We start from the raw sequence: 25,348 nt of genomic DNA on the forward strand, positions 1-25,348 counted from the left end.
GTGGTCTGTGGTGGGAGCTGTCTTGGGGTGGGGGAATGGAACTGGGGTCCCGGCTTGGGCTGTGTGTCTTAGGGTTGCTGTTGAAAGTCCTTGACCCACTTCCAAAAGCCAGGAGTGCTGCCTGCTTTTGTTTCTGTGGTGTGTCCCCACGGGCCCAGCACGGTTCCGGCAGCAGGGGAGGCCGGTGGCCATGGGCAGTACCTGGTGAGCTGCCGCCAACACTCACACGGGCGCACATCCATCCAGCCTGTGAGGTTGGGCTGCAGATGTGCCCCATCACGCCTGGCCCGCATCCCCTTCTGCCCCCTCTCCCACCTTTGCTGTGGGTTCAAGCCAGGTGTCTCTGCCCCCTTGGACAATGCCAAGTTCCTCCCACTTAGGACCTCAGCCTGGTCTCCCAGGCCGGTGTACAAAATACAGTATGTGAGGCTAGGGGTGTGTGTGTGTGCTCCTCCGAGTGGACCGAACTCGTGTGACGCGGGGGGCGGGGGCGGGCGCATGCCAGGGATGTACGTCCATGCCTACGTGTCCCTGAGGTTGGGGCGGGGGTGGCGCCCGGGCCGGGCGGTGCAAGCGGAGGGGCGCAGAGAGACCCAGCCCCGCCCGAGGCCGCTCGCACGGCGGCCCCGCCCCCGGCTCCGCCCCGCCGGCTTCGCGGGCTGGAGAGCGAGGGAGCCGCGGGCGAGGGATCGCAGGATGAGCGATCGCGGCCCGGGCAGCCGGCAGCGGACGCGCCCCCCGAGCCCACCGGCCCGCGCCCCGCGCGCCCCACGGCCCCGCGGCCCCGGTCCCGGCCGCGCCGCCCGCATCCCCCGAGGCCTGCGGGCCATGCCCGGCCGGCCCTAAACGCGGACCGGGGGGCGTCCCCTTGCGCCCGGGCCCCGCGCTGGCGCCCCCCGGGCCGCCGCCCGGCGCGGGGGCCATGGCGTTCACCTTCGCCGCGTTCTGCTACATGCTCACCCTGGTGCTGTGCGCCTCCCTCATCTTCTTTGTCATCTGGCACGTAAGGCCGGGCTGGGGCTGGGGGCGGGGTGGGGGGGGGCGCCGGGGGCACACGGAGCGGGAGGGGGCCGGGCAGATGGGCTCGGGGTCCGGGGAAACTTGGAGCCTCCTCTCGGCTATCCCCCTTCGGTCAGCTTCTCTTTGCCCCCATGAATACCCCCTCCCGTTGTCGGCTTCCTTCCCGGGGCCCCCTTCCTCCGCCGCCCCCGCCTGTCTGTGGGTATGTCAGTTAGTCTCTGACCCCGTGCCCCTGCCCCATGCCGCCTTGGGGTGTGGGGCAGAATTCTTGGATTCTTGCTCCTTTCTCTTCTCCTAAACCCCCCCCCATGCAGTCGCCCCCGTTTGTCTGTCGGGCAGTTTGTCTGTCTGCTTGCCCCCCCTTTGTGGGTTTTTCCAGCCGGAGTGATGGAGCCGGTTGCCATGGCAACTGCATCTGTTTACAGGACCCACAGAGCGCAGAGCCCATTAACCCTTTCCCTCTCACTCACCTCCCTGACCCAGCAGCGATTGGCTCTAAGCAGACCGGAGACCTAGTCCCCACCACCAGCTCACCTTGGGCGTCCCTGCCCCCTCCTTTCCGGGCTTCCTCTCATCAGGTTTCCTCCCCACTTCCCATTTTCCCTCCTCTTCCTTTTCACTTTCCCCTTTGTCTTGTGTCCCCTTTGGTCTGTCTCTCACTCTGGCCTGGCTTCACTCCTGGTCTTTCAGAGTGTCCATTTCTCATCCTTTATCCTAATCGCCTCCCCTTAGAGGGAGTCCCTCTCCCTCATTTTCTCTGGGGCCCTCTTCTCAGTGGCCCTCTGTGCCTGGCTCCCTTCCTCTCACCAAGAACTATATCACTCAGCCTCCAGCTCATTGTTTGGGGCCCTTGCTGCCCCCCTTGGCTGCCCTCCCTCCACCTCTGTCCCCTGAGGTTTTGGCCCCCTCCGTGATCCCCTCAATGAGGACTGCCCATCTTGGTCGGTCCTGGTCCATCCATTTCGGCATCCTCCGCTCCAGGACACACCTTCCTGATCTCCATCCCCTCTGGGCTGGGGGGGTTCCCTTACCCCTCTCCGGTCTCTCCCCTTGTAGCCCGTTGTTTCCTTCCTCTCACTTCCTCCTCATTACCTCACCTGCTTATTTCCTGGTCTCCCCACTTCCTCTCTTTTCCTGGGAACTGCTACCTGCCCATGATCCTCCCTGGCTCTTGACTAGTCTCTCCCTTCACCATCCCCCTAGCCCCACTGCTGCCCATCTCCCCGGCATCAGGGTTCCATGGACTCTGACTGCACCCCTCCTGTGTAAGGAGTGAGCCCCTACAGGCACCTTCCAACACATCCCCCCCTCCCATCTCCAGCCCTCTCCCTGGTTTTGCCTCTCCCTCTCTCTCTCTCTCTCTGTGGGTCTCTTAATTGCTTTTTCTTTTCTCCCCCTTTGTCTTATTCTCTCTCTCTCTGCCTACACACACACACACACACACACACACACACACACACACACACCCCAATCTGTATTGATCTCTCTGAGCCTTCTATCTCATCCCTGGGTAATGGACAATCCTGTGGGCTGGGGGTCCTAAAGATTGGAAGAAATTGAGGGTCACAGGCTGGGAACACAGACCTAACCAGCTCCTTGGAGAAAGTTTCCTGGAAATCAAGAAGCCCCTTTCCAGGCCTCTCCCCACCCAGAGACCTCCCACAGCCCCTCTGGGGGGTCCCTGTCCTTAGGTGCTACTCAGAGCAGTCCTCCATCCAACACACCAGTGTCTAAGCTTCCTGAGAACCGGGATCTGGGCAGCTGTGGGAGAGTCAAGGATGAATAAGACTCAGGCTTTGCCCTCGTGAGGCTCCTAGGCTGGGAGAAAGGGCCCAACAAATATTTATTGAGCACCTATTATGTGTCAAGCACGGTGTTCACTCAGCTATTTAGTTCGGTGATCTTAGCAAGTCACTCATGCTGAGTCTGTTTTCTTGTGGATAAAGTGGGTTTGTTGGATATACATCAGAGTGCCCAGAGCATGGCCTACTAAGGGGGGGTGGGATGGGCATAGGCATAGGAGGTGTGGTCCTCAACCCAAATTGGTAAGAACCAGAACCTTCCAGGGCAGGACCCCAGATCCCACCCCAGACCCTGAGCCAGTCCCCACTGGTCGCTAGGCAACCCTGGTGGTGAGTGACGCGTGTCAGCTGTCATCGTGGGGGATTGTTTGTTCCAGGGGGCTGAGTCAGCGCCAGGCAGCCTGGGGGGGTGGGAGGCATGACACCCGCTGCCTGCTGGTGGTGCCAGCTCTGGGGCAGACAGACGGCACCCTTCCGCTCCCTGCTGAACCCTATTGCTGTGCCTGACAGGCAGGTGGCTGCCCAGAGTCCATGGGGAGGGGGTGCTGCTCCAGATGGCCCCGTCTCCCTCCAGGAAGCCCATGTTCTCTCCCTCCAAGCCGTCTGGGGTCCGGGATGCTTGGGGGTGGTGGGCCCTGTGCCTCGTCCTCGGGCTGGCACTGAAGGGAGGGGACCTCAGAAGGCTTTTCTTCCAGACTTCCTTCCATGCCAGCTCCCACCGCCCCCCCTCCAGGTCTGTCTTATCATCCCTTCAAACACCTGTTCCTCCCAAGAGTTCCCCATCCCAATGAGGACACTGCCATCTACCAGATGCCCCAACACCCAAAAGCAACTTGGACCCCTGTGCCTCCACTCTGCAGCCGCCTGGAGTCTGGCTTCTAAATAGCTCTGGAATCCTCTCCACTCTCACTGCCACTCACCTGATGCTGATCACCATCAACTTGCCCCCACCCCGCCCTTCCCCCATTTCCTCACTGGCCTGGTCTGCCTATGAAAAAGCGGTTAAGAATTTTAACGCTGGAGTCTAACTGGGTTGGAATCCTGGCTTATCACTGACTAGCTGTGTGGCCTTGAACAAGTCACTTAGTCTGTCTGTCTCAGTTTCCTTATCTACAAAACGGATATAATACCAGTCCCTATGTCATCAGGTTGTTGCGAGCATTAAATGAGTTGGTAAGCATAAAGCCTACCGGCACAGAGTAAGTATCATGTATGTCTTGGCTGGGACTGTTAGCCAATGTGTACTTCCTGCACCATCCGTCCTAAAGCATTAGCCTGTCTGTCCCACTCTGCTGTTCTATACCCCTCAGTGGCTCCCCATTCCTTTTGGGTTAAAGTCCAAATATCCGGTCCGGGCTCACAGCATCTCCAGCCCATCTTTCACATTCCCTTCTTCCTTCCCACTCTCACTTTCACTCTGACCCCACGGAACCTGCAGCTTCCTGAATGTTCCTTGTTCTTTCAACCTTCTGCCTTTGTACCTGCTGTTCTTGCTGCTTGGACTGCCCTTCCCCCATTTGTACACCAAACACCCACTCAGAGTCCAGCCTGAACTCTACCCCCCATCACCTCCAATGCTGGACCAGGCACCCCATTAGCCCTGATCACCCTGGAATATACTTCACAGCTCTCCCAAGCAAGGGAGCCAAACCCAGGCAAGGGCTGTGCCCGAGGCCTCTGGGGCCCCGGTGGTCAGCAAAATGCAGAAAGAGACACCATCTCTGGGATGTTTTGGATGGAAGCGTCGTGAACACGGCTTGACTGGGGCATCAGCACACTAGGATTCCGTTCCACACTACTCTGTGACCTTGGGCCAGGCCCCGCCCCTCCCTCAACCTCAGTTTCTCCACCTTTGCAGCAAGCTCCATCTGGTCCAGTACCCATGTATGAATTCCTATCCCACAGAAGGATGGGTGGGGGGCCATGAACTGCTGTCCCAACCCTGACGGGCACACGCCCCTCCCCCAGATCATAGCCTTTGACGAGCTGCGGACCGACTTCAAGAACCCCATCGACCAGGGGAACCCAGCGCGGGCAGTAAGTGATACATGTGCTATGCCGAGGTGTGTCCGTCCGTCTGTCTTTCCATCTGTCGCAGGCGAAGGAGGGTGGGGGACTGGGGACGGGAAGAAGGGGTGTGTGGTGGGACCGGCGGCGGTGCCCCTTCCTGTCTGTCCCCGCCCCCAGCAAACACCTGGCGCGGGCTCAGGGCTCGGGTTCCTCCTGGCGGGGCGGCCGTTGCCAGGCTCTGGGCCGTTGCCGTGGAGACGCGGGTGAAGGTCCCTCCATGGTGACGGTTGCCATGGGGACGGCGCGGCTGCCTCTATGCCGCAGAGACTGCAATGGCGCCCCCTGGCGGTCACCTGCAGGTCGGCGGGGGACGTAGGGAGGGCGGCGGGGGCAGCCCAATGCCCGCTCCTCCTCCTTCCCCATAGTGACCTTTTCCTCCCCCCACAGCGCGAGCGTTTAAAAAACATCGAACGCATCTGCTGCCTCCTGAGGAAGGTCAGTGTCAGGGCTGGTAGCAGGAGGCGCCTAACCCAGCTCAGCCCTACTCTGTGACTAGGAACGCGGCCTTGCCCCTCTGGGAACTGCTTCATCTGGTCTGCCACCGGGAGGGAGTGGGAGGCTAGAGGCCCCTTTAGTCCCCAGAGGTCGCGGTGGGGGGCACCTCCCAAATCCCAGCTCCCCTCTGTGCCCTTGAAGCTGGGGTCTGTTCTGGCACCAGGCAGCTGACCTCTCACCCTCCCTTCCCAGCTGGTGGTCCCAGAATACTCCATCCACGGCCTCTTCTGTCTGATGTTTCTGTGTGCAGCAGAGTGGGTGACCCTGGGCCTCAACATCCCCCTCCTCTTCTACCACCTCTGGAGGTGAGGGCCTCAACATCCCCCTCTTCTACCACCTCTGGAAGCTCCATTGGGGGGAGTGAGACGGAAGAGCAGGGGCAAGATGGGGGTGGGAGCTTTGACATGGGCACTCAGGCTCCTCCCTCACCCCAGGTACTTCCATCGCCCGGCGGATGGCTCTGAGGTCATGTATGACGCGGTCTCCATCATGAATGCTGACATCCTCAACTACTGCCAGAAGGAGTCCTGGTGCAAACTCGCCTTCTACCTGCTCTCCTTCTTCTATTACCTGTACAGGTGAGGCCCTGCCCATGGCAGTCAGAAGTCAGGGAAGGGATGTTCCAGGTACCATGCCTCCAATTCCAGGAATGGTTGGGCCCCAAGTTCCTGCCTTTTTCCCCCAAGGACTGAGGGCAACCCAGGGTATGACAGGGTGGGTAGCCAGTAGCTGGGCCTACTCAGGACTCGGCTCACTGCCTCATCTTCCCACAGTATGGTTTATACGTTGGTGAGTTTCTAAGGGGGAAGCCGGCCAGGGAGCAAGCCCAGAATGGACCGGACGCCTGTGCACCCCCAGCCCTGCCCCTCGGCCGCAGAGGCCTCAGCCCTGGGGAGGGAGGGGGCACTGGTGCCCCCCGCCTCCTCTCCACCCCTCCAAACTGCTGCTGCGGGGACCTCCCGCCTTCAGAGCCCCCTCCCCTTGGACCAGGGCTGGGCAGAGCTCTAAATAGGGGCAGGGGCTCCTCTGCCAGCCTGTAGGCATGGCAGTCAGTCTTGGAAGGGGCGGAACCTCCGGCCTTGTCCACTTCGGGGGGAACATGGACCCTGCCAAGGAGCAGGGCTTGACCCTGGAAGTTCTGGGCCGCCCCCCCTCCACCCTCACCCTGAGGCTCCCCCTGCAGGTGGGGGGGTACCCGCACCGGGAATGAGCAGGCTCAGCAGGGGGGCAGCCCCACCCCTAGTCTGCCCTCTCCCCTCCCCCAGGCTCTCTCTCCAGACCTCCCCCTTCCCCATCCCCACTTGCCCCAATCCCAGCCTGTCCTGTCCCTCGGACCTATTTTCTATGTTGCCTGGAGGAGTCCGGCACCCCCTCCCCGGCCATTTGTGACAAAATATGAATAAACTACTGCAAACACGTGGGCCCCAGTTCTGCTCCTGAAAGGCTTGAAGAGGACATGGGGGCAAAGGGACTCTATAGGGGGCAGCCCTCAGCTAAATCCCCAGTACAGCTGGGCTCAAACCACTGGCCCACGGAACCCCCAGGGAAACCCCTCAGATGGATCAGAGGCCTTTGAGGTCTCCTTGGCAGCTGCTCCCTTCTATCCTCACTTTCTTGGCTACAGCTAAACAGCTATTCCTGCTGAAACCCTTCCATCTGCTTTTCAAAGCAGTATGAAGGCCACCAACTTCAGGAAGCCCTCCCCTGGGTCCCCTGAGCCTGGTAAACCCTGGGCGATGGAGAGCCCCCCACCCAGGCCCCAGGAACAAGGATCAAATACAATCAAGGAAATCAAATCTTCAATGTATGGAAAAATCAGTGCCAGCGGGGGTCAGGGGTCACCGGACCAGGTGGAAGGTCAGCCAGTATATGATGAGGGGCTGGAAGGCTGCAGCTCCCAGGGTCAGGTAGAGCTGGAGACGCTGCCGGGGAGCTGGGCCCCCCACGTTGTCAGGGGCCAGGGCCGCTGTTCGCAAAGAGCGCACCTGGAAGAAAGGAGAGAGCTGAAGCTGGGCCGGGAGGGGGAGGCTCATCCCCAGCTCCAACTCCAGGGGGTGAGGCACGAGGGGCAGCCCCAGACTCACAATGAAATACATGAGTGAAGACGAGGTCCAGGCCAGTGCCACATAGTAGCCATCACTGCCGAAGAGCAGCCCTGTGAGCACGCTGAGGATCATCCTGCAGGGGTGGGGCGCAGGGAAGTGAGGGGGAGAGGAGAAAGAGAAGGCTGGAGATCTCTCAAGGGTCCGTGCCTGAGACTGGTCCCACCACCCAGCCTAGACCCCACCCACCACCACTGGGGCATTTTATCTTCAATCTATCCCCACAGGTCCTAGACTCAAAATGAATCTGGAAGGCCTAGGACTCAGTCCTAGGACATGGATGTGAGACCCCCTTTATCGCCCCAGCACAAAGCCCTTCTCCCCTGTGTCCCCAGGGGGACTCTCCATACATTCCTGACCTGAACAACAGTACACGGTTCCTGAGGAGAATGCTAAAAACAGCTGGTTCTTCTAATAGAGAAGAGTTAGGGCCCAGAGAGGGGCAGAGGAGTGCCCAGGGTCAGAATTCAAGGCTACAGCAATACCAGCTGGGAACCCACGGCAGCAGGCCCCTCTCCAGACCTGCCTCTGGCCTGGCCCATAGGTACTCACCCCACATATTTGTACCCGCTGTAGGCTAACAGGTGGAAGGTGCTCAGGTCACTGCGCACAGTGACCAGGTAGACGCCCAGGAGCAGGGCCAGCACCTCCATCACGACCCACACCAGCGCCGTGCTTGCACACAGGCCCAGCACCTCTGGGGAGAACCTACGGCCATGTGGGAGAAGGGGAGGCATTCAGAAACCAGTCATCCTGTGGCAGGTGTGAGACTGAGGACATGGGCTGGGCTTGGGACCTGCCACAGGTCCCCTAGGGAAGTGAGGAGAGCAGTCAGGAGTGGGAGCTGGTGGGAATGCGGGAGGGCGTTGGTACTAACCTTTTCTGAATGCCCAGTGCCATCCCAGCCAATAGCACGTAAGTGATGAAGGCCATTGCTGCCAAGAGCCAGAAAGATGCCATCAGCCTGGTTTCCTCAATCAGAGCCCCCTGGCTAGGTATTTGGGGCCATTTACACTCCTTACCTTCTCCCCATACTTCCTTCTCTGCATACCCCCACATACCCAACCTCCATAGTCAGCTCCTAATACCTTGCCTGAGATGCCTTTCCCTACTCAGCCCCTTCCCCCTCTGTAAATGCTACCCTGACCTTTCTCTCAGGACCACCAAGCCACCTCCTTCCCTGTTCCTGTGCTAGGAAACTCACCAAAGTTGCCTGCTGTGGCTCAAACCATATCACGGGCCAAGGCTATTGCTAATCCTAGACCAACAGGCAGGGGCCAAACTGATGTCCCACGACACTGCAGGACTAAAATACAGGCTTGAAGACAACCCAGGCTCTCCCCAGAGTCCAGCCCATGGGGATGATGTCACCTCAGTCAGTAATTTTCAGTCTGGCCACTGGCCCTGGCTTTGGCTCTGGCCATCCCACCAATGTAGAGGGCTCCCAGTTTACCCCTGCTGTTTACACAAAAGCTCAGAGCCAGGGGGAGCTGGGCTTTCACAGCAACTGTAACTCCTTGGCCCTGTTCTCTGCTCCCTTGAAGCACCAGAACTGATGTGCCCACCAGAGAGCACGGGGTCTGAAGTCAGGAAACCAGCTCTACCACCTATAAGCTATGTGGCTTCAAAGACAGTCGTCTCTCTGAGCCTTGGCTTCAACACGTAAAATGGGGATGGCAGTTCCTGCTTTACAAGGTGGCTCTGAGAGAAAATGGAAGGAAGGACAGAAGAACCTGTGGCCCTCCTGGAGCAACTGGGCTCACTGGCTGCCCTGGCAACCCCTCTGAGGGCCACCCGGGCACACTCACCCTGCTCCAGGGTGTCCACCGTGGGCTTCGCCTTGAGCAGGCCCCAGGACAGAGGAGTCAGATGCACAGTCTGCCAGCCACTGTCCAAGGTGGGCAGCCTGACCCCGTGCCACGTGGATGGGCAGTTCCGGGAACCCAGAAGGGAGTGACCACTTTCTCAGAGGAGGGAATGTTGGAGCAGGACTTGGGCAAGGAATCCGCTATGACAGTAACTATTATTTAGTGTGCTTTGTGCTGAGCGCACATCACCTCACTGAATCTCCACAACAATCCTTGGTGGTAGAGACTGTCGTCATTCCTGGTTTACATAAGAGTAAAAGTAGCCAGCCTGAGGTTCCACTACCGGAAGTTGTAGGACTAGGTCTAAGCCCTGGGCTCCAGGCTAGGGAGGGACATGGTCCCAGTTAAGAGGCCAAAAGATCTCAAAAGGGAGTACCCTGAGGGCACAGAGGGCACACCCAGGAAGCTTCTTACTGGTCCCCCTGCTCCATCTACCAGGTGTCTAGCAACCATCACACACAAAAGCACCAAGAGCAGATGCTAAATCAATGCACGAGCCTCTCTCTCCTCGTCGGTGACTCAAGGCACATGTCCCACCACGTCCCCCAGCCCAGGTCAAAGAAAGACTCACTGGGGATATAGAGGTCAGGGGCGTTGAGATCTTGTCGCGGTGGCAGAGGCACATCGCGACTGTACTGCACCTCCCAGTTCTGGCGGTGGCAGCAGCAGCCACGTCAGGAGAAAAAGATGAAAAGAAAAGAAAGAAGGGGGTTGAGGTCTGGGGGCCAAACTCTGGGATGGGAAGCAGGAGGCACAGGGCCCCGCCAGCTCACCTGGAAGGCAGCTCACCTGGTGTGTGTAGGGGAAGACGAGTAGCCCCAGCTTCTTGGCCACGTAGGCTGTGTCCACGGCAAAAAAATACTTGAGTTTGTTCACAGACACAAAACGGTGCAGCTGGGAGAGGAGAGAGGAGGCTGTGGACAAGCTGCACACCAAACCTCAGGGTGCTCCTCTGTGTGCTCCTTCCCTGAGGGCTGCTGTGAGAATTAGGTGGGGTCCCGTGATGCCCCATCCCTGGCCAGAAATCTTGCCACCCTTGCCCTGGGGGCAGGCCACACCTCCTTGTGCACCATGTCCTTCCCATGGGATGCGATGGAGCTGCCATAGGCCATAGCCACGTTGGCCATTGGGTCCCCAAGCAAGTGGTTGACATTGAAGGCCACGTCGGCTCCTGGGGCTGGGTATCCCCCTGGCTGGCTGGAGTAAGCACCGCTTGTGTCATCGAAGAGGGGAGGGGGATCTGGAGCTGCCCGGGCCCTGTGCTTGGAGCCTGTGGGTTTGTAGGTACTAGAGTAGGTGACAGGAATATCAAGCATGAGCCCAAACCACCACCCCTTTCCCCAGGTTGGGCAGTCCTGTATGGGTCCTGGGGCCACCAAACAATCAGTTAGGGAAACCCGGGCTGGCTGGGGTTAGGTACCCCAGAAAGAACTTTGAAGAGGCATCCTTTTCCAGAGGGGCTAAATGTAGGCAAAGAAAGAGCTGAGGCAGCGCCTGGAAGTGGTTGCCCACCTGGGGGTTTCTGGGGGCCTTCTCAAGGGAAGTGATCTCTGAATTGTGCCTTGGGAGAGTGAGTAGAAGTTTCCTAGGTGAAGATAACTAACTTCATGCATCCCTCATGAACAAGGGTGGGAAAGGCGACAGCTGGGTACCCAAAGGCCCTGGGCTGTGCCGAGGGCCCCTACCAGGGTCATGACAGGTAAACAAAGTTCTGAAGGCAGACCCCGTTGGTGCCCGGGTCTGGCATGCGAATCCCAGCTGTGCGGTCACCGCCCCATCTCAGGACAGGGCCGAGAGGGCGAAGTCCGGGACGCGTTGTGGAGTCACGCAGGGCGGAAACCCGAAAGACACCCGCCGCCCTGGGGAGCGGTCACGGCTGCCCCTCTCCCTCAGGGTGAGCGGGCCGCGCCGCCGACCCTCCTCCGGCCAGTCGGGCCGCGTCCCGCCCGCCCCGCGCCCCACGCACCGTGGGCTCCGTAGCCCGAGTGATAAGCCATGGCCGCGATGCTGGCGCTCCCCAAGGGCCCTCTGCGCCGCCTCGTGGGTACGAATACTAATAAGGCAGCTGCTCCGCTTTCTGGGCACCGACCGGGGTTATGGAGCAGCCCGACACGTCCGCGAGCTCTTCGACCGCAGCCGCCATGTCCTCAGCGTTATCCTCCGTCGCCTGCCATTGGCTCCTCGGCGGCGCTAGCTCGCCCCTCCCCTCTTCCAATTGGCTGCTGGCGCTGCCTCGCCGAATTGGATTCGGCAGTAGTCAACTTCCGGGAGGGGTATAGGCGGAGCAACTCGAGGCGCTCTCGGATTGGATGGTGGGCTGCTAGTTCGGGGCCAGAGTAGCCAATAGATGGGTTAAGGTGGGAGGGGGGGGGTTGAGAATTATTTCCGCGCCTGCGCAATGGGGTACTTGACGCTCACCCTGCCACGACTACACCAGGTGGAGACCTGGCGGAGGCGGGAGTACCGGAACGGAGTTTCGCTCGGGGGACGTACCCCAGGAGAGAATGGGTGCGGGGGAGCTCTACCAAGTCCCGCCCCTTGGGTCTCCTGCCCCTCCCTCTCAATGCTAGCTTTCCTCTCCGGTCCTCCATACTGCCTCCCACCCCAGTCCTGGCACGGAGCTCAGGAAGCCAGCCAAGTGTTAGTAGGAGGCCGGGCGGGGCAGTGACAGCGCAGCCCAGCGAGCCCCGAAAGCTGACTCCTCCTCCCGCCACCCACCCTTCCTTTCCGCGCGGGTGCTGTCCGTCGTCCGGTGCTGAAATGCCCTCCATCCACTACCACTATCCTGCAGATCCTGGGGGCCTGCTGCTGGCCTCTTGAGACAGAAAGACACACACACACCCGTTACACATACTGAAAACTCCAGAAGATCTGAAGTCCCAGAGACTGGGTGCTATAGTCGGGACAGGATCCTGCACCAGGCCTGACCCGTCAACTCTCCCGTGGTCCAGCCTATTTGACTTGACTGTGGAGGTGCGCCGATCCACCTCCTGAAGCTGCATTTGAAACTCCTGAGTCATTGCTGGTCCTGCGGTCCATCTTTAAGTGAGATACCTCCCCTTCCCCCCCCCCCCACCTCAAGCCTCCCTCCTGAGGTCGGGGGTGTTCCTTTCTCTCCGCCCAGTTTCTGACCACTCTCACCCTACTCAGAGACAGTCTTCAGGGGCCTCCTCTCTCACACACCTTCCGCCAGCACTTTCTAGAGAGCAAAATCAGGTCCTCTGCAACCTGCCTGTAGCTACCCAGTGTCCAGTTACACCAGGTGACTTTCCTACTTTCTAAACACAGCTCACGTGATCTAATCGCGTGCCTTTCCTCAGAAATCCCCTCCACCTGGGATGCCTTTCCCCCTCATATCCATTTGTCCAAAACCTAGTTATTCTTTAAGAGTCAGTTTAACTTGTCCCTCTCAGAGAGACAAAGGGAACAGAGGACTGACCTGGCTGGGGGTTGAGGCCAGAGGCTGGGTTCCAGGCTCCCTCTGGGTACACCAGTTTGCCCTGGATATAAATTCCATTAAGACCGGGCCTGTGTCATTCTCCACTCCTACCCTTGTCTTCACAGTGCCAAACACAATACTTGGATATAGAAGATAACCCAATAAACATCTGTGCCCAATAAATAAATAATAAATAAACAGATGAAGCCCTGGGTCCTTTACTCTATCACTTCAATCACCTCATCTTTAAATGGGTAGGGGTATTGAACTGAATGGTTTTTGAGTTGCTTTGGGGGGGGGGAATGTGGCAAAGCAACCCAAAACTCACCTAGCATTGCAGCTCCCTATGTCCCACCAACTAATTGTCTGCTTTGGCGGCCTGCCCAGACCCAGGGGCAGGTGTGAAGGTCTGAGGCCCCTGACGGCCAGGGAGCAGCACTGGGGCCACCAGTACTTGGGAGGGCATCTTCCCATGAAGGCCAGATCCCACTCCCCTGTACCTCATGATGAATGCTTGTGGACCTTTCTATTCCCATTTCTCAGGTGGGAAAACTGAGGTTGGGGTGGAGAGTGCAGGCCCAAGGTCACAAAGCCTAGGGCCCTGGGTGTCCTGGCCCCCAAGCTGCCTGCTCTTAAGTGAAGCCCAGCACCTCTGTCCAGCGAATGAGGCGAATCACAGCTTTCTGGGTTATAACTGCTTTTTCCCCTACAAGCAAGGCTTGGGGGGGGGGGTGCGCGTCTGGGTGGGCTTAGGCCTGGGCCTACTCCTCAGAGACAGGACCCCTGGGGGGTATTACCCACCTTTGAGTTCCATCCCCCCTCATTTTACAGCAGGGGAAAGAGGCCCCAAGAGCAAGGACTCGGCCAAGGTCGCAAGCACAAGCGCGGCGGGAGGGGAACCTAAGCTTGGGTCGGCCAGCCTGGGGTTCTCACCGGCGGGAGCAGCGCCCGCCGTACCAGGCGCTGCCGGCGGCGCCGCGGGTGCCGCGGGGGCGGGGTCAGCGGAGGGCGGGGCGCTGGGCACCGCGGCCGCCAACGCCGCCGCCGCCGCCGCCGCCGCCGCCGCCGCCGCGCTCGGGCTCGAGCTCGGCGCACTCCCTGCGCTGCCGCCGAGTCGAGCGGACGCCCTCGGGGCAGCGCCGCAGCCCTCTGCGCTCCCCCCTATCATGCCCCGGGCCCGGGCCCGGGCCGCCCAAGCAGCCAGGACACCATGCCCGAGGGCGGCGGAGGCGACAGCGGGGAGGTGCCCGCGTTCGTGCCGGACGGCGAGCCGCTGCGGGAGGAGGTACGGGCGCTGTGTGTTGAGGGGCCGGACCCAGGGCTGGAGCTCGGGTGAGGGCGACGACGGAAGGGGCAAACCTCGGGACAGGGGCTGAGGAGGGAAGTCCCAAAACCCCAGTTGCTAATGACGTCATTAGGGTAGCCGGCGTCTGGCGAGCCGAGGGGCTCGCGTGGGGGTCGAGGTGGGGGAGGACTGGGAAGGGAGGAGGGGGCGACTCCCGCCCCGGGCGCCCCTTCATCCCTCCTCACCCTCCTGTGACGTCAGCGCCTGGCCCCTGCGCGCCCTCATTCCGCAGCGTTGCCCCTCACCCCCGAGGCCCGGGGGTCAGGCCCCCCGCCCAGCCCAGCCCGGCTGCTCACGAGGTGCCCGGGCGGCGCCTGCAATGCAGCAGCCGTAGCTGGGACTTGGGGGAGGGAGCGCAGGGAGGAGGAGAAAGAGGAAAGGAGGCGGCCTCTGGTACCCCTTCTCCCTCTCCCCGCGGTGAGGTCCGAGGGCCCATCCTGCCGCCTGGGACCCCCAGAGTGGCCTCTCGTCAGCTCTGGCCAAGAAGATCTGCAGCGGTGTGGGGCCCTGTGTGGGGTTTTGGGGTGATAGGTGATGAGTGGGTCTGTGTACGTGTTTGGCTGGATGTAGTGTGCTTGTGGGTGTGTGAATGCTAGTCGGCGCTCCCCACACCCCACACCTCGGGTGAGCTGAAGTCAGGTGATGGTCTGGTGGGTCCTTGGCTTGGGTGATGTGGTGACGCGTGGACGTGTTCTGTCGTGGGTGGATGTCTCCTGTAAAGTCTAGGGTGTGATTTCAGGTTTCAGTAGCGGTGGGGCTGGGGGATGTGCACTGTGGTCCGGTGAGGGTCTGGTGTGGACCTGGGCTTCAGTGAGTGAGTAACCAGTGTGTGCATGTGTGTGTCCGGTGCTGGGTGGGTCTGTGTGAGGTGTGTGCGTGTGGGCGTGGGTGAGTGCAGGCACCTGTGCACCGTGTTATGGTCGTGAGGGGGGGTTGTGCCCTGGGCACCGGTGAGGGTCCAGGGTCTGGGATGAGCAGACCGTGTGCACATCTGTGGTCGGTGCGTCAGGGATAAACATGGGGTGGGGAGTGTGCATCTGACCGGCCCTGCAGGTCCTGGTGATGATGTGCACCTGTGGTGGGTGGGGGGGTAGGGCAGGCTGACCCTCTCTTCTTGGGTCTCTCAAGACCTGGTGGTGCTGGGGTTGGAGAAGGGGCCCCTTAACTTCACCTCTGCTGTTTCCGTCAGGCCACCTCTTCCTTCTCCTTCTTTTCCCCGCTCCCCCACTTCTTTCTCCATAGGCGCCTTAGAGGTGAGGTGGGGGCCAGGCTGGCCCTGCCCGGGAGGGTAGACCAAACCCTCTGGGCCAAGGAGTGGCCCCTGCTGCCCAGCAGCTGTGTTCCACCCCCTCCCTCACAGCACAGATGGGGAGTGGAGGACGACACTCCATCTGCTCCCCCCAGACTCACACCTCCTCCGTTCCCAGCTCTTCCTCTTTCTCGCTTACTTAAAAGCTTCTCCCAAGTCTCTAAGTGGAACCAAGGGACCAGAGGGAGTCTCAGGGTAACAGTATTTATTGCCACGGCCAGACCCTGTGCTGCGATGGCCACACATAAGATCTCGTTGAAACCTCACAAAAGCCCCAGTTAACAGATGAGGAGACTGAGGTCCAGAAAGGACCAAGGGATCTGTCCAAGTCATACAGTAAGTGGTGGAGCCAGCACCGAATCCTGGGCCACGGGGCTCCAAAGCCCATGATCTTCACCCTTTTTTTTTTAAAAGATTTTATTTTATTATTTATTTGACAGAGATAGAGACAGCCAGCGAGAGAGGGAACACAAGCAGGGGGAGTGGGAGAGGAAGAAGCAGGCTCATAGCAGAGGAGCCTGATGTGGGGCTCGATCCCACAACGCCGGGATCACGCCCTGAGCCGAAGGCAGACGCTTAACCGCTGTGCCACCCAGGCGCCCCCCCCCTTTTTTTTTTTACGATTTTATTTTATTATTTATTTGACAGAGATAGAGACAGCCAGCGAGAGAGGGAACACAAGCAGGGGGAGTGGGAGAGGAAGAAGCACCATGATCTTCACCCTTAAGACCCCTGCCACCCTGGCCTCCTGTACCAACAGGTCCAGGAATCAAGGACCAGAGAGGGCAGGAATATGGCCAAGACCACACAGCAAATTAGGGGCAGAACCGGGACCAGAGCTCAGTTTTCTCAATAGCCAGTCAGGGGGCCCTTCCTTCTCTTGGTAGAGACGGGTCTGTTTTGACCTAGGTGCCCTTGACTGAGAGATGATGGGGCACAGTAGAGGACAGGCTCAGGGGCAAAGAGGCCCCAGTTTGAATCCTACAGCTCTACCGTGACAGCCAGAAGGGTGCGGTCTGGAGCAAGACGCTCCATCCCTCAGAGCCTCTGTTTCCTCCTCTGTGGGGAGGGGAGTCCAGCGCCAGCTCCTTCCCAGGGTTAGGCAGAGGCGCAGGCACCACTGACAGCCTGTCCTGACCCGCGCCTCTCCCCTCTCTGCCCGCCCTGCAGCAGCGGCCCTTGAAACAGTCCCTGGGAAGCTCCCTGTGCCGAGAGTCGCACTGGAAGTGCCTGCTCCTTACGCTGCTCATCCACGCCTGCGGCGCCGTCGTGGCCTGGTGTCGCCTGGCCACGGTGCCACGGCTGGTCCTGGGGCCCGAGGCAGCCCTGGCCCGTGGGGCCGGGGGCCCACCCCCCACCTACCCAGCCAGCCCTTGCTCTGATGGCTACCTGTACATCCCACTGGCCTTTGTCTCCCTCCTCTACCTCCTCTACCTGGCCGAGTGCTGGCACTGCCACGTGCGCTCCTGCCAGGCGCCGCGCACGGACGCCAACACCGTGCTTGCCCTGATCCGCCGGCTGCAGCAGGCGCCACCCTGCGTCTGGTGGAAGGCCACCAGCTACCACTACGTGCGCCGCACCCGCCAGATCACCCGCTACCGGAACGGCGACGCCTACACCACCACGCAGGTCTACCACGAGAGGGCCGACAGCCGCACGGCTCGTGGCGAGTTTGACTACTCAGCGCACGGCGTCCGCGATGTCTCCAAGGAGCTCGTGGGCCTGGCTGACCACGCGGCCACGCGGCTGCGCTTCACCAAGTGCTTCAGCTTCGGCAGCGCCGAGGCCGAGGCCTCGTACCTCACCCAGAGGGCCCGCTTCTTCAGTGCCAACGAGGGCCTGGACGACTACCTGGAGGCCCGCGAGGGCATGCACCTGAAGGACGTGGACTTCCGTGAATCCCTCATGGTCTTCGCAGACCCCCGCAGCCCACCCTGGTACGCCCGCGCCTGGGTCTTCTGGCTGGTGTCGGCGGCCACGCTGTCCTGGCCACTGCGTGTTGTGGCGGCCTACGGCACAGCCCATGTGCACTACCAGGTGGAGAAGCTTTTTGGTGCCAGCTCGCCCCCGCCCGGGGCAGTGCCCAGCGGGCCCCCGCTCTCCCGCGTGGCCACGGTGGACTTCACCGAGCTGGAGTGGCACATCTGCTCCAACCGGCAGCTGGTGCCCAGCTACTCGGAGGCTGTGGTCATGGGCGCCGGCTCCGGCGCCTACCTCCGCGGCTGCCAGCGCTGCCGTCGCTCCCTCAGCAGCAACTCGCTGCCCCCGGCCCGGCCCAGTGGGCCCCGCCTGCCTTTCAGCCGCAGCCGCCTCTCCCTGGGAGCTGGGGGCCGGGCCACGCCAGGGGTCTTCCGAAGCCTGAGCGGGGGGCCACTGGGGCGCCGTGGAGAGGACACAGAGCCCTTGGAAAGCCCACCATGCTACGAGGACGCCCTTTACTTCCCGGTGCTCATTGTCCATGGTGACAGCGGCTGCCAGGGGGACGGGCAGGGTGCACTCTGAGACCCACGTGGTCCCCGGAGTGGCCTCCTCCCCACCATCCCGCCATGGGCTTCGATGCCTGAGTAGTTGTTATCCGACACAGGAGGGAAAACAGACCAGCACGCGAGGGGTAGGGGTGGGGTAGAGTCCTTAAACAGACTGAAGCGCAGTGACCCAGGGTCATTTTGGGGGTGAATGGACACCACTGAAGTTGAGTCTGTGAACTGTCCCAGCATGGCTCCCTCCCCCCACCCACCACCACCACGTTGCACCCCCTGCAATGGCTGGTGATCCATCTTGGGGCCCTCTCAGGTTGGGGGGGGAGTGGTTTCCAGAAAGCCTGGGATGGGGGAGGAGTCCTGGGGACAGCTGTTGCATGCGGTCGAGGGCTACCTCTGGGCTCTTCCCTGCAGGGCCGAGGCCACACTGGGAGCCCTCGAGCAACCCAGAAGCACAAATTGGTGGTTTGGGGCCATGCCCAGTTGGGCTGGCCTCCATGAAGCTGGGGGGTTGGCTGTGGCAGCTCCACAGCCTGGGCCCCACTACCGGCCCTAAGTGCCCATCCTCCTCCCCTAACGAGCTCCTCCCTGCCTGCCCTCTGGTGTCTGCTCAGGGCCAGCCCCCGATCAGACTCTGCGGCACAGCCCCTGTACTGGGAGCCCGGTTCTTGGAGCACAGCCTTGTCCCCCCGTGGCCCCCTGTTTTTCCCTGGTGTACCCTCCCCCCACATCCAGCTCCCCTATAACCTGGGGTTCCTTCTCAGGGCCCCACCTTGATCCCACATCTCCTGGTCTCGCTCCTGTCCCCCCAAAGTCCACCTCTGCTTCTATCAGCCACACACACACACACCCAGGCTTTCCCTCTCATTGCTCCTCCAGACTTCTCTGCTCTTCACCCTCCTGATGACCCATGGGGCCCAGGGCCACAGGGCATCCGAGGGACCTCGGCCTTGGCCACAGCCTCTTGGACGATGCACCTGCTGGGCCATGGAGGCCCCTGCTTCTCCCATCGGTGGCGCCTGGCCCTGGGGACACCATCCCTCCCCCGGGGAGGAGAGAGTAGTCCCCTTCCAGCTGGGGTTCCCACCACCTCTCGGGGGCCAGTGGGGGAGGGAGGAGGCAGAGAAGATGCAGATAAAATAAAAGGTATGAAATGGAAGGTCTTCTCACGTGCATTCCTATGTGGTGGGTCCAAGGCCAGTACAAGTACAATGGGCCACTCTGGGTCAGAGATTCGATGCTCGGTTCTGGAAGGGGATACCGGGTTGGGCTCCAGTGCTCCCAGGAACAGGGTAAGCTGAGAGGGAACCCTGCTCAGCTGGGGGCCCAAGACTCAGGTTTGAGTTGCTCTGAGCAGCTGACTCCAACCGACTGGTATCTGGGTCACTTCTAACGCATTGTCCAAGTGGTCCGTCTTCCAGCCCGGTGGGGGTTTTCATTCCACTGCTGGCAGGCTGGGGACGACGTAGAACAAAGTGGAAGGAAAGAGCTATGGTCTGTGGTGCCAGTTCAGTGCCCCCGGTGGCCACTGGTGTCCAGGGGAGTGGGTGCTGAGCATGTCGGAGGACACAGGGTGGGGAACAGCCAGCCCCACAACAGCACATGGGATCTGAAGACCAAGAACAAGGGCAAAAGAAGGGCCTCACTCACTCCTGGCAGTGGCATCTTCCCAGGTACAGCTGTGCAGGGTGTTCACTGTGCCAGGGCACTGGGCTGCAGGGCTAGTGTGGGTGGAAGCCAGCCTGTGGGCCGCTCCTCCAGCCCCGGCATGGAGCTGCACCCAGCTGCGTAAAGGCACCAGAGGGACTAGTGGTGGCTCTAGAAGGGTGCTGGGAATGGGTGGGATTCGCCTGGGCAGAGACAGGGCAGAGGGTGTTCTGGGCCGTGGGAGCTGCCTGCACAAAGGCCTGGATGCAGGCCATGAAGCAAGGCGCGAGGAGCAAGTAGAAGCAAAGAGCCGTGGAACAGCTGGCTGAGGCCTTCAATACCAAACCCCAGAATTTGTCCGTAAGCCGGGGAAACTGGAACCACGAACGTGGTTGAGCAGGTAAGTGACAAGTTCAGGGCCACGTTTTAGAATTTTGGGCGAAGTCCAGCTGCTGTCGGCCATGGGGGAGGGTGGTGTTAGACCAAAGCTTTCCCTGGGCATCACTGCCTCGCTTCTTTGGGAGTGAAGTCAGTTTTTGTTCAGAAGCAACTTGAAAAACTATGGTACCCAAGCATTGTAGGGCGCTGCAGGGAGAGTGTGTGTGTGCGCGCGCACACGCATGTGGGGGGGGAGGTTTACTGGTTCCAGCTCCTGCCCATGGAGACGATTTCCTTCTCCCAATTTCCTGCTCTAATACCACAGTCGCGAACTACCTGCCAGCTATGATCCGCTATTCTCTCCTTCTCAACAGCAGAACCCCAGTTTTACTTCAGATGGCAATGAGCCCAGCTAAAAGGCAACATTTCTAGCCTCCCTTGCACGTAGAGTGTGACTGTGTGACTTAATTTTAGGTTATGAGATATAAACAGAAGGTGTTGGAAAGGATTTTTAAGAATGCTCCTTGACATAGAAATATCGGTGAAGGCTAGTCTGCCCTCTAGTTTCATCCTGCATTCAGCCTGGAATGCAGATGTGGTGGTTGGAACTCCAGCAGCAATGTTGGATCAGGATGTGACCTTGAGAATTGTACTCGTGCTGAGGCTAGCAGAACAACAAGATAAAAGACCCTGGGCTTCTGATGACATTATAGGACCTCCCATATCATCCTTGGGTTGCCTACTTCCAAATTCGCAATAAGAAGGAGAAATAAACTTCTAGTTTGTTTAAGCTACTGGGTCTTTTTTCTTGTTTCTATTACTGGAATCTTATTTTAATTATCTACTACTACATAACAAATTACCCCAAACCTTAATGGCTTAAGACATCAATAATCGTTATTATCTCTCCTGGTTTTTGTGGGTCAGGAATTCAGGCAGAACAAACAGAGATGGTTTATTTCTGCTCTGGGACATCTGGGGCCTCCATTGGAAGATTCTAAAGCCAGGGGTGGAATCATCTGAAAGCTCATTAACTCATATGTTGGGCAGTTGGTGCTGGCTGATGGCTGAGGGCCTAACTAGGTCTATTGACTGGGACGCCCAAGGAGGGCCTCTCCATGTGGCTTGGGTTCCCTCATAACGTGGTGGCTGGTTCCAAGGACAAGTGTATCGAGACGATGAAAGCTGTTATTGCCGTTTATGATCTAGCCTTAGAAGCCACACACACCACTTCTACCCCTTTCTAGCGGTCAAGGTTACTAAGAAGATCCACCCAGATTCTAGGGGAGGAAATATAAGACCCCACCTCTCAGTGGAAGCTTGTCACCATCACATTGTAACATTGGCATGCTGGATAGGAGATATCCTCGTGACTATCTTCAAAAACGCGATCAGCCCTTGAGCCAAATGCCACACGTAACTGACAGACATCCACAGAGTGGTCTGCAATATACCTTTTTATGATGCTGGTTTGAGGGAAGAAGTGGTAACATGACAGATGTGGGCCAACTAGGGCCAGAATGACCTGCTCATGTCATATATGGGGGCTCTCTGACCCGTGATAGCTTAAATATGGCCGTAAATTCTTCACAGCATCTCCCTCAAGAGGCGGAATCTATTTCCCCGCTCTATAAATCTGGGCCTGCAAAGCAGGCAAAGCAAAGCTTTGCAAAAGCAAAACTTGGCAAAGTAAAGTGACTTGCTTTGACCAATAAAATGTGGTGGATGTGATGTTTGCACCTGGAGAGGATGGGCCTTGAGAGGCCTTGCAACTTCTACCGATGGTGTCTTGGAGCCCCGAGACCACCATGCTGTGAAGACACTCAGCCTCGCCTCCTAACAGATAACAGGTTGTGTGCAGGAAGGCTAAGGCCCCCAGTCAAGAGCTAGCTAGTGTCAGCTTCCAGATATGGGAATGACGCCATGTTGGATATGCCAGACCCACGCGAATCATAGATGACCGTAGATAGCCACAGAAACGACCCTGTGTGTAACTAGCAGAAGAATCACCAGGCTGTTCCCAGACCAAATTGCTGACCTACAGGTTGGTGAGAAATAGGAAATCCTTGTTGCTGTATGACACTAAGTTTTGAGATGGTTTGTTGTGCAAAATGGATAGTTGATACAAGGCCCTGGACCCACTTCAACTTCACAATGGAGGTCACCGGGTCTGCACAACCAGCCAGAGAAGAGGATCACAAACCCCAGTGTCTTCTGGACACCTCCCATCTCCTGGTCTCCTCATGTCTCTTGTTCACATGTTCAGTCTCTGTTACAGCCAACATCGAGCCAGGAGAATTCTTTTTTTTTTTTTTTAAAGATTTTATTTATTTATTTGACAGAGAGAGAGACAGCCAGCGAGAGAGGGAACACAAGCAGGGGGAGTGGGAGAGGAAGAAACAGGCTCACAGCGGAGGAGCCTGATGTGGGGCTCGATCCCATAACACCGGGATCACGCCCTGAGCCGAAGGCAGACGCCCAACCGCTGTGCCACCCAGGCGCCCCGAGCCAGGAGAATTCTTAAAAGGAGAATGATGTCTGAGGAAGGGGACAGAGCCTTGTTCCAAAATCCCAGAGGCCTCTGCCTTTACTCTCTGATCGAAGCCTGACACAGCATGGCCCAAACGGAGCACCTGACTTCCAACCTGCACCCCAACTCTGCCCCTCTGTGTCTTTTCCATCTCAGGAAACAGTGCCACCATTAACCTGTTGCTTAAGCCACTAGCCTTTCCTTTTCCTTTTTCTTCTTAACTTTTTGTTATGCAAATTTTCAGGCAACACAAAAGTAGAGAGACTGGTGCCCTGAGGCCCTTTGTACTCAGTACCCAGCTCTACAGCCATCACCCACCATGACCACTCTCACGTCATCCACACACACACCCCTCTTCTCCCCGCTCCAACTGGGTAATTTTAAAGAAGACCCACAAGCCGTAACATTTCATCCACGAATGCCTCCTTCACCCCCCACATGAGATCTACCTAGAATTCCTTCCTACAACAGCTCCCAGGTCCTCTCCATCCCAAGCCACCACCTGGCTTCAGGTGCCCAGGGGCCCCCCTCCAATGACTACCGCAGACTTCAATAGGCCTCCCCTTCCACTCGTCCTCTTCCACCCGTGGGGCTTCATCTTCGCATGTTAACCAGGTCACATCTCCACCTCATTCAACATGCACCGGTTCCTCCTGCCAAACATCAAATATAGTCGGGGCTCCTGCCCTAGCCCTCAGGTCCCTGTGGACTCCGGGAGATGTCCCCAGGCTCACCTGCAGCCTGCCCCCCTTTCCTTACGAAACCCCAGCCTCAGGGCCCTGGTGCCTGACCCTAGAACAAGCCAAGCTCCTTTCTGCCTCGGGTCTTGGCACACACTGTTCCACCTCCTGGAGCTCTCTTCCTTCCCCTAGCTCTTCCCTTGCTCCCCTCACCACTCGGGGCTCAGCTTGTGTGTGAGTCCTGACTGTCTAAATCCATCCCCCTCTGAGCTGCAATAATTTCTAGGTAAGTGTGTCCAGGTTTGTTTTTTGTTTCTTCTGTTAGAACGCAAACTATGGGAGGCAGATGGTCACAGATGCAGATCTTTGAGTTGGACAAAGTCTGCCACTATGACCTGAGTGGCCCTGGGGAAGCCACTTACCCTCTCTCTGTCTCAGTCTTCTCGGCTCAAATGGGGGATAATAACAGAATCTACTGACTTCAGAGGGTTTTCATAAGGATTGAATAAGATCATACGGTACCATGCCTAACACAGGGCCCCAATAGAATAAATGCTCAATACATTTAACTAAAATCATCATTAGTGCTAGTATTATTGTTAATTACAAATAGACACTCCGTCTGACACGTGCCTCACCAGCAGCCAGCATGCACCTGCCACAACCCGGAGGTCCGGTCAGTATGTGTTAAGTGAATGATTCCTGAGCTCCTAGAGACACCTCCAATATCCCGGAGTTACTGCGTCCTGAGGATGGAGTCGTGGAACCACTTAGGCCACGGCCCAGACCAGCCCAAGGAGCTTTGCCTCCCGCGGCCTCAGTAGAGGTGGACGGAGCTCTATGACCCCAAGGAGGTGAATGGCCCCCAGGGAAATGTAAGCTGCCTCCCACCCAGAGCAAACCACGCAGTTTTGTGTCTCCTCCGTGGATCCAGGCCCAGGACCTCTGGCCCCTTAGAGAGCTTCCCCCAGGTGGCTGGCCCCTGCATTTCCCCCAAGTTTCATCCTCTCTCTATGTCACCCGCGCTGCCATCTATTCCCCAGAGCTCCTGAAGGAAGTCATCGCTGAGGCGGCCCTGGTGTCTCTGGAAAGGGTAAGGAGGACCAGGTGTCCAGCCAAAAACTGGACACATCCCTGAGTCAGGGTGGGCAAGGAGTGCTCTTGCCCTGCTGGGTGAACGCAAAAAGCTCCTAGAAGTCAGATTCCAGAGAAAGAAAGAAAAACAGACCGGCCAAATCGATAAATGCAGACCATGGGCCAGAGGCTGTGTTTACCACATCTGCTCCGAAGAGGAGTTTCTGTCCAGAATGTCAGCTGAGACCCAAACCAACCAGTTTTCAGTAACCTGGGGTCCTACTCCAAAAGACAGGCGTATTTTTCTTCTCTTTGACTGCTATTTTTGAAACTTGTAAAATGAAAGAGACCAAAATAAAAATACTGAATTCTTTCAGTAGAAGAATTTCAAAGATTTTTTTTTATTTGACAGAGAGAGAGAGAGACAACACGAGCAGGCGGAGTGGCAGGCAAAGGGAGAGGGAGAAGCAGGCTCCCTGCTGAGCAGAGAGCCCACCGCCATGGGGCTCGATCCCAGGACCCTGGGATCATGACCTGAGCCGAAGGCAGACAGACACTCAACCGACTGAGCCACCCAGGTGCCCCTCAGTAGAAGAATTTCAGTGTATGTCATAAAAGCACAACATGTCAGCAGTCGAGCCTGCTTCTCCCTCTCCCTCTGCCCCTCCCCTGGCTCCTGCTCTCTCTCTCAAATAAATAAATAAATAAATAAAATCTTAAAAAAAAAAAAAGACAGCAGGAAAAACCTCAAAGGCCCACAAGAGAGGGGTGGCCACAGCGCCACGGCATGGGTGGTCTAGATGGTGCCTGGATGAAGGCCAAAGCTGGAAATGTCTCCTGACAGCTGCCCCACTCCAGTGGCTGTGACAGCTATGGCAGCACACTGTCCCCCTCTGGCCACATAGCCACATGGCCAGGAATGACTGTTGTGGGATCATGGGCAGCAAGGGTCCTTCCAAGGGGAGGCTCTCCCAGCTGTCTGGACTGCAGCATAAAGTGGTGGCAACTCTCAGGTGGCAGTTTCTGTCACTCATAAACAAGCCAACAACAAAAAGTGGGTTTCCAACCTAGAATGATCTTCCCGGTCCCTAAGAGTGGTGAGCAGAGTG

The 25,348-nt window shown here is 58.5% G+C and overlaps 3 protein-coding genes across 3 annotated transcripts; 2 read left to right on the forward strand and 1 right to left on the reverse strand.

Annotated features, from left to right (window-relative positions):
• The first annotated feature begins 867 nt into the window (after nt 1–867).
• CNIH2 (cornichon family AMPA receptor auxiliary protein 2) lies at nt 868–6,803 on the forward strand. The gene is made up of 6 exons (XM_045775871.2): nt 868–1,003; nt 4,791–4,859; nt 5,280–5,327; nt 5,580–5,692; nt 5,822–5,965; nt 6,161–6,803. The coding sequence occupies exons 1-6, from the start codon at nt 923–925 to the stop codon at nt 6,186–6,188; spliced, it is 483 nt and encodes a 160-aa protein (XP_045631827.1). The 5' UTR covers nt 868–922; the 3' UTR covers nt 6,189–6,803.
• A 366-nt stretch (nt 6,804–7,169) lies between these two features.
• On the reverse strand, nt 7,170–11,539 carry YIF1A (Yip1 interacting factor homolog A, membrane trafficking protein). Its single transcript, XM_045775870.2, has 8 exons — nt 11,324–11,539; nt 10,416–10,627; nt 10,147–10,251; nt 9,929–10,007; nt 8,367–8,424; nt 8,042–8,197; nt 7,472–7,565; nt 7,170–7,372 (listed from the first exon to the last, which is right to left on the reverse strand). The coding sequence occupies exons 1-8, from the start codon at nt 11,352–11,354 to the stop codon at nt 7,226–7,228; spliced, it is 882 nt and encodes a 293-aa protein (XP_045631826.1). The 5' UTR covers nt 11,355–11,539; the 3' UTR covers nt 7,170–7,225.
• A 2,366-nt stretch (nt 11,540–13,905) lies between these two features.
• TMEM151A (transmembrane protein 151A) lies at nt 13,906–19,089 on the forward strand. Its single transcript, XM_045775837.2, has 2 exons — nt 13,906–14,081; nt 16,621–19,089. Exons 1-2 carry the CDS (start codon nt 14,007–14,009, stop codon nt 17,950–17,952), a joined length of 1,407 nt encoding a protein of 468 aa, XP_045631793.1. The 5' UTR covers nt 13,906–14,006; the 3' UTR covers nt 17,953–19,089.
• The last annotated feature ends 6,259 nt before the right edge of the window (nt 19,090–25,348 follow it).

The sequence above is a fragment of the Ursus americanus genome, chromosome 24, assembly GCF_024610735.1.
Source record: "Ursus americanus isolate L20-20 chromosome 24, mUrsAme1.1.p, whole genome shotgun sequence".
NCBI classification, from domain to species: domain Eukaryota; kingdom Metazoa; phylum Chordata; class Mammalia; order Carnivora; family Ursidae; genus Ursus; species Ursus americanus.

Excerpts from the sequence above, each read along its gene's own strand:
- CNIH2 (XM_045775871.2), top strand. The coding sequence starts at position 923 with ATGGCGTTCACCTTCGCCGCGTTCTGCTACATGCTCACCCTGGTGCTG. Across the intron at positions 4,860-5,279 it reads AGGGGAACCCAGCGCGGGCA|CGCGAGCGTTTAAAAAACAT; the intron begins GTAAGTGATACA and ends CTCCCCCCACAG. Across the intron at positions 5,693-5,821 it reads CTCTTCTACCACCTCTGGAG|GTACTTCCATCGCCCGGCGG; the intron begins GTGAGGGCCTCA and ends CCCTCACCCCAG.
- YIF1A (XM_045775870.2), bottom strand. The coding sequence starts at position 11,354 with ATGGCTTATCACTCGGGCTACGGAGCCCACG. Across the intron at positions 10,008-10,146 it reads TCTTCCCCTACACACACCAG|AACTGGGAGGTGCAGTACAG; the intron begins GTGAGCTGCCTT and ends TGCCACCGCCAG. Across the intron at positions 7,566-8,041 it reads AGCGGGTACAAATATGTGGG|GATGATCCTCAGCGTGCTCA; the intron begins GTGAGTACCTAT and ends CCACCCCTGCAG.
- TMEM151A (XM_045775837.2), top strand. The coding sequence starts at position 14,007 with ATGCCCGAGGGCGGCGGAGGCGACAGCGGGGAGGTGCCCGCGTTCGTG. Across the intron at positions 14,082-16,620 it reads GCGAGCCGCTGCGGGAGGAG|CAGCGGCCCTTGAAACAGTC; the intron begins GTACGGGCGCTG and ends CCCGCCCTGCAG.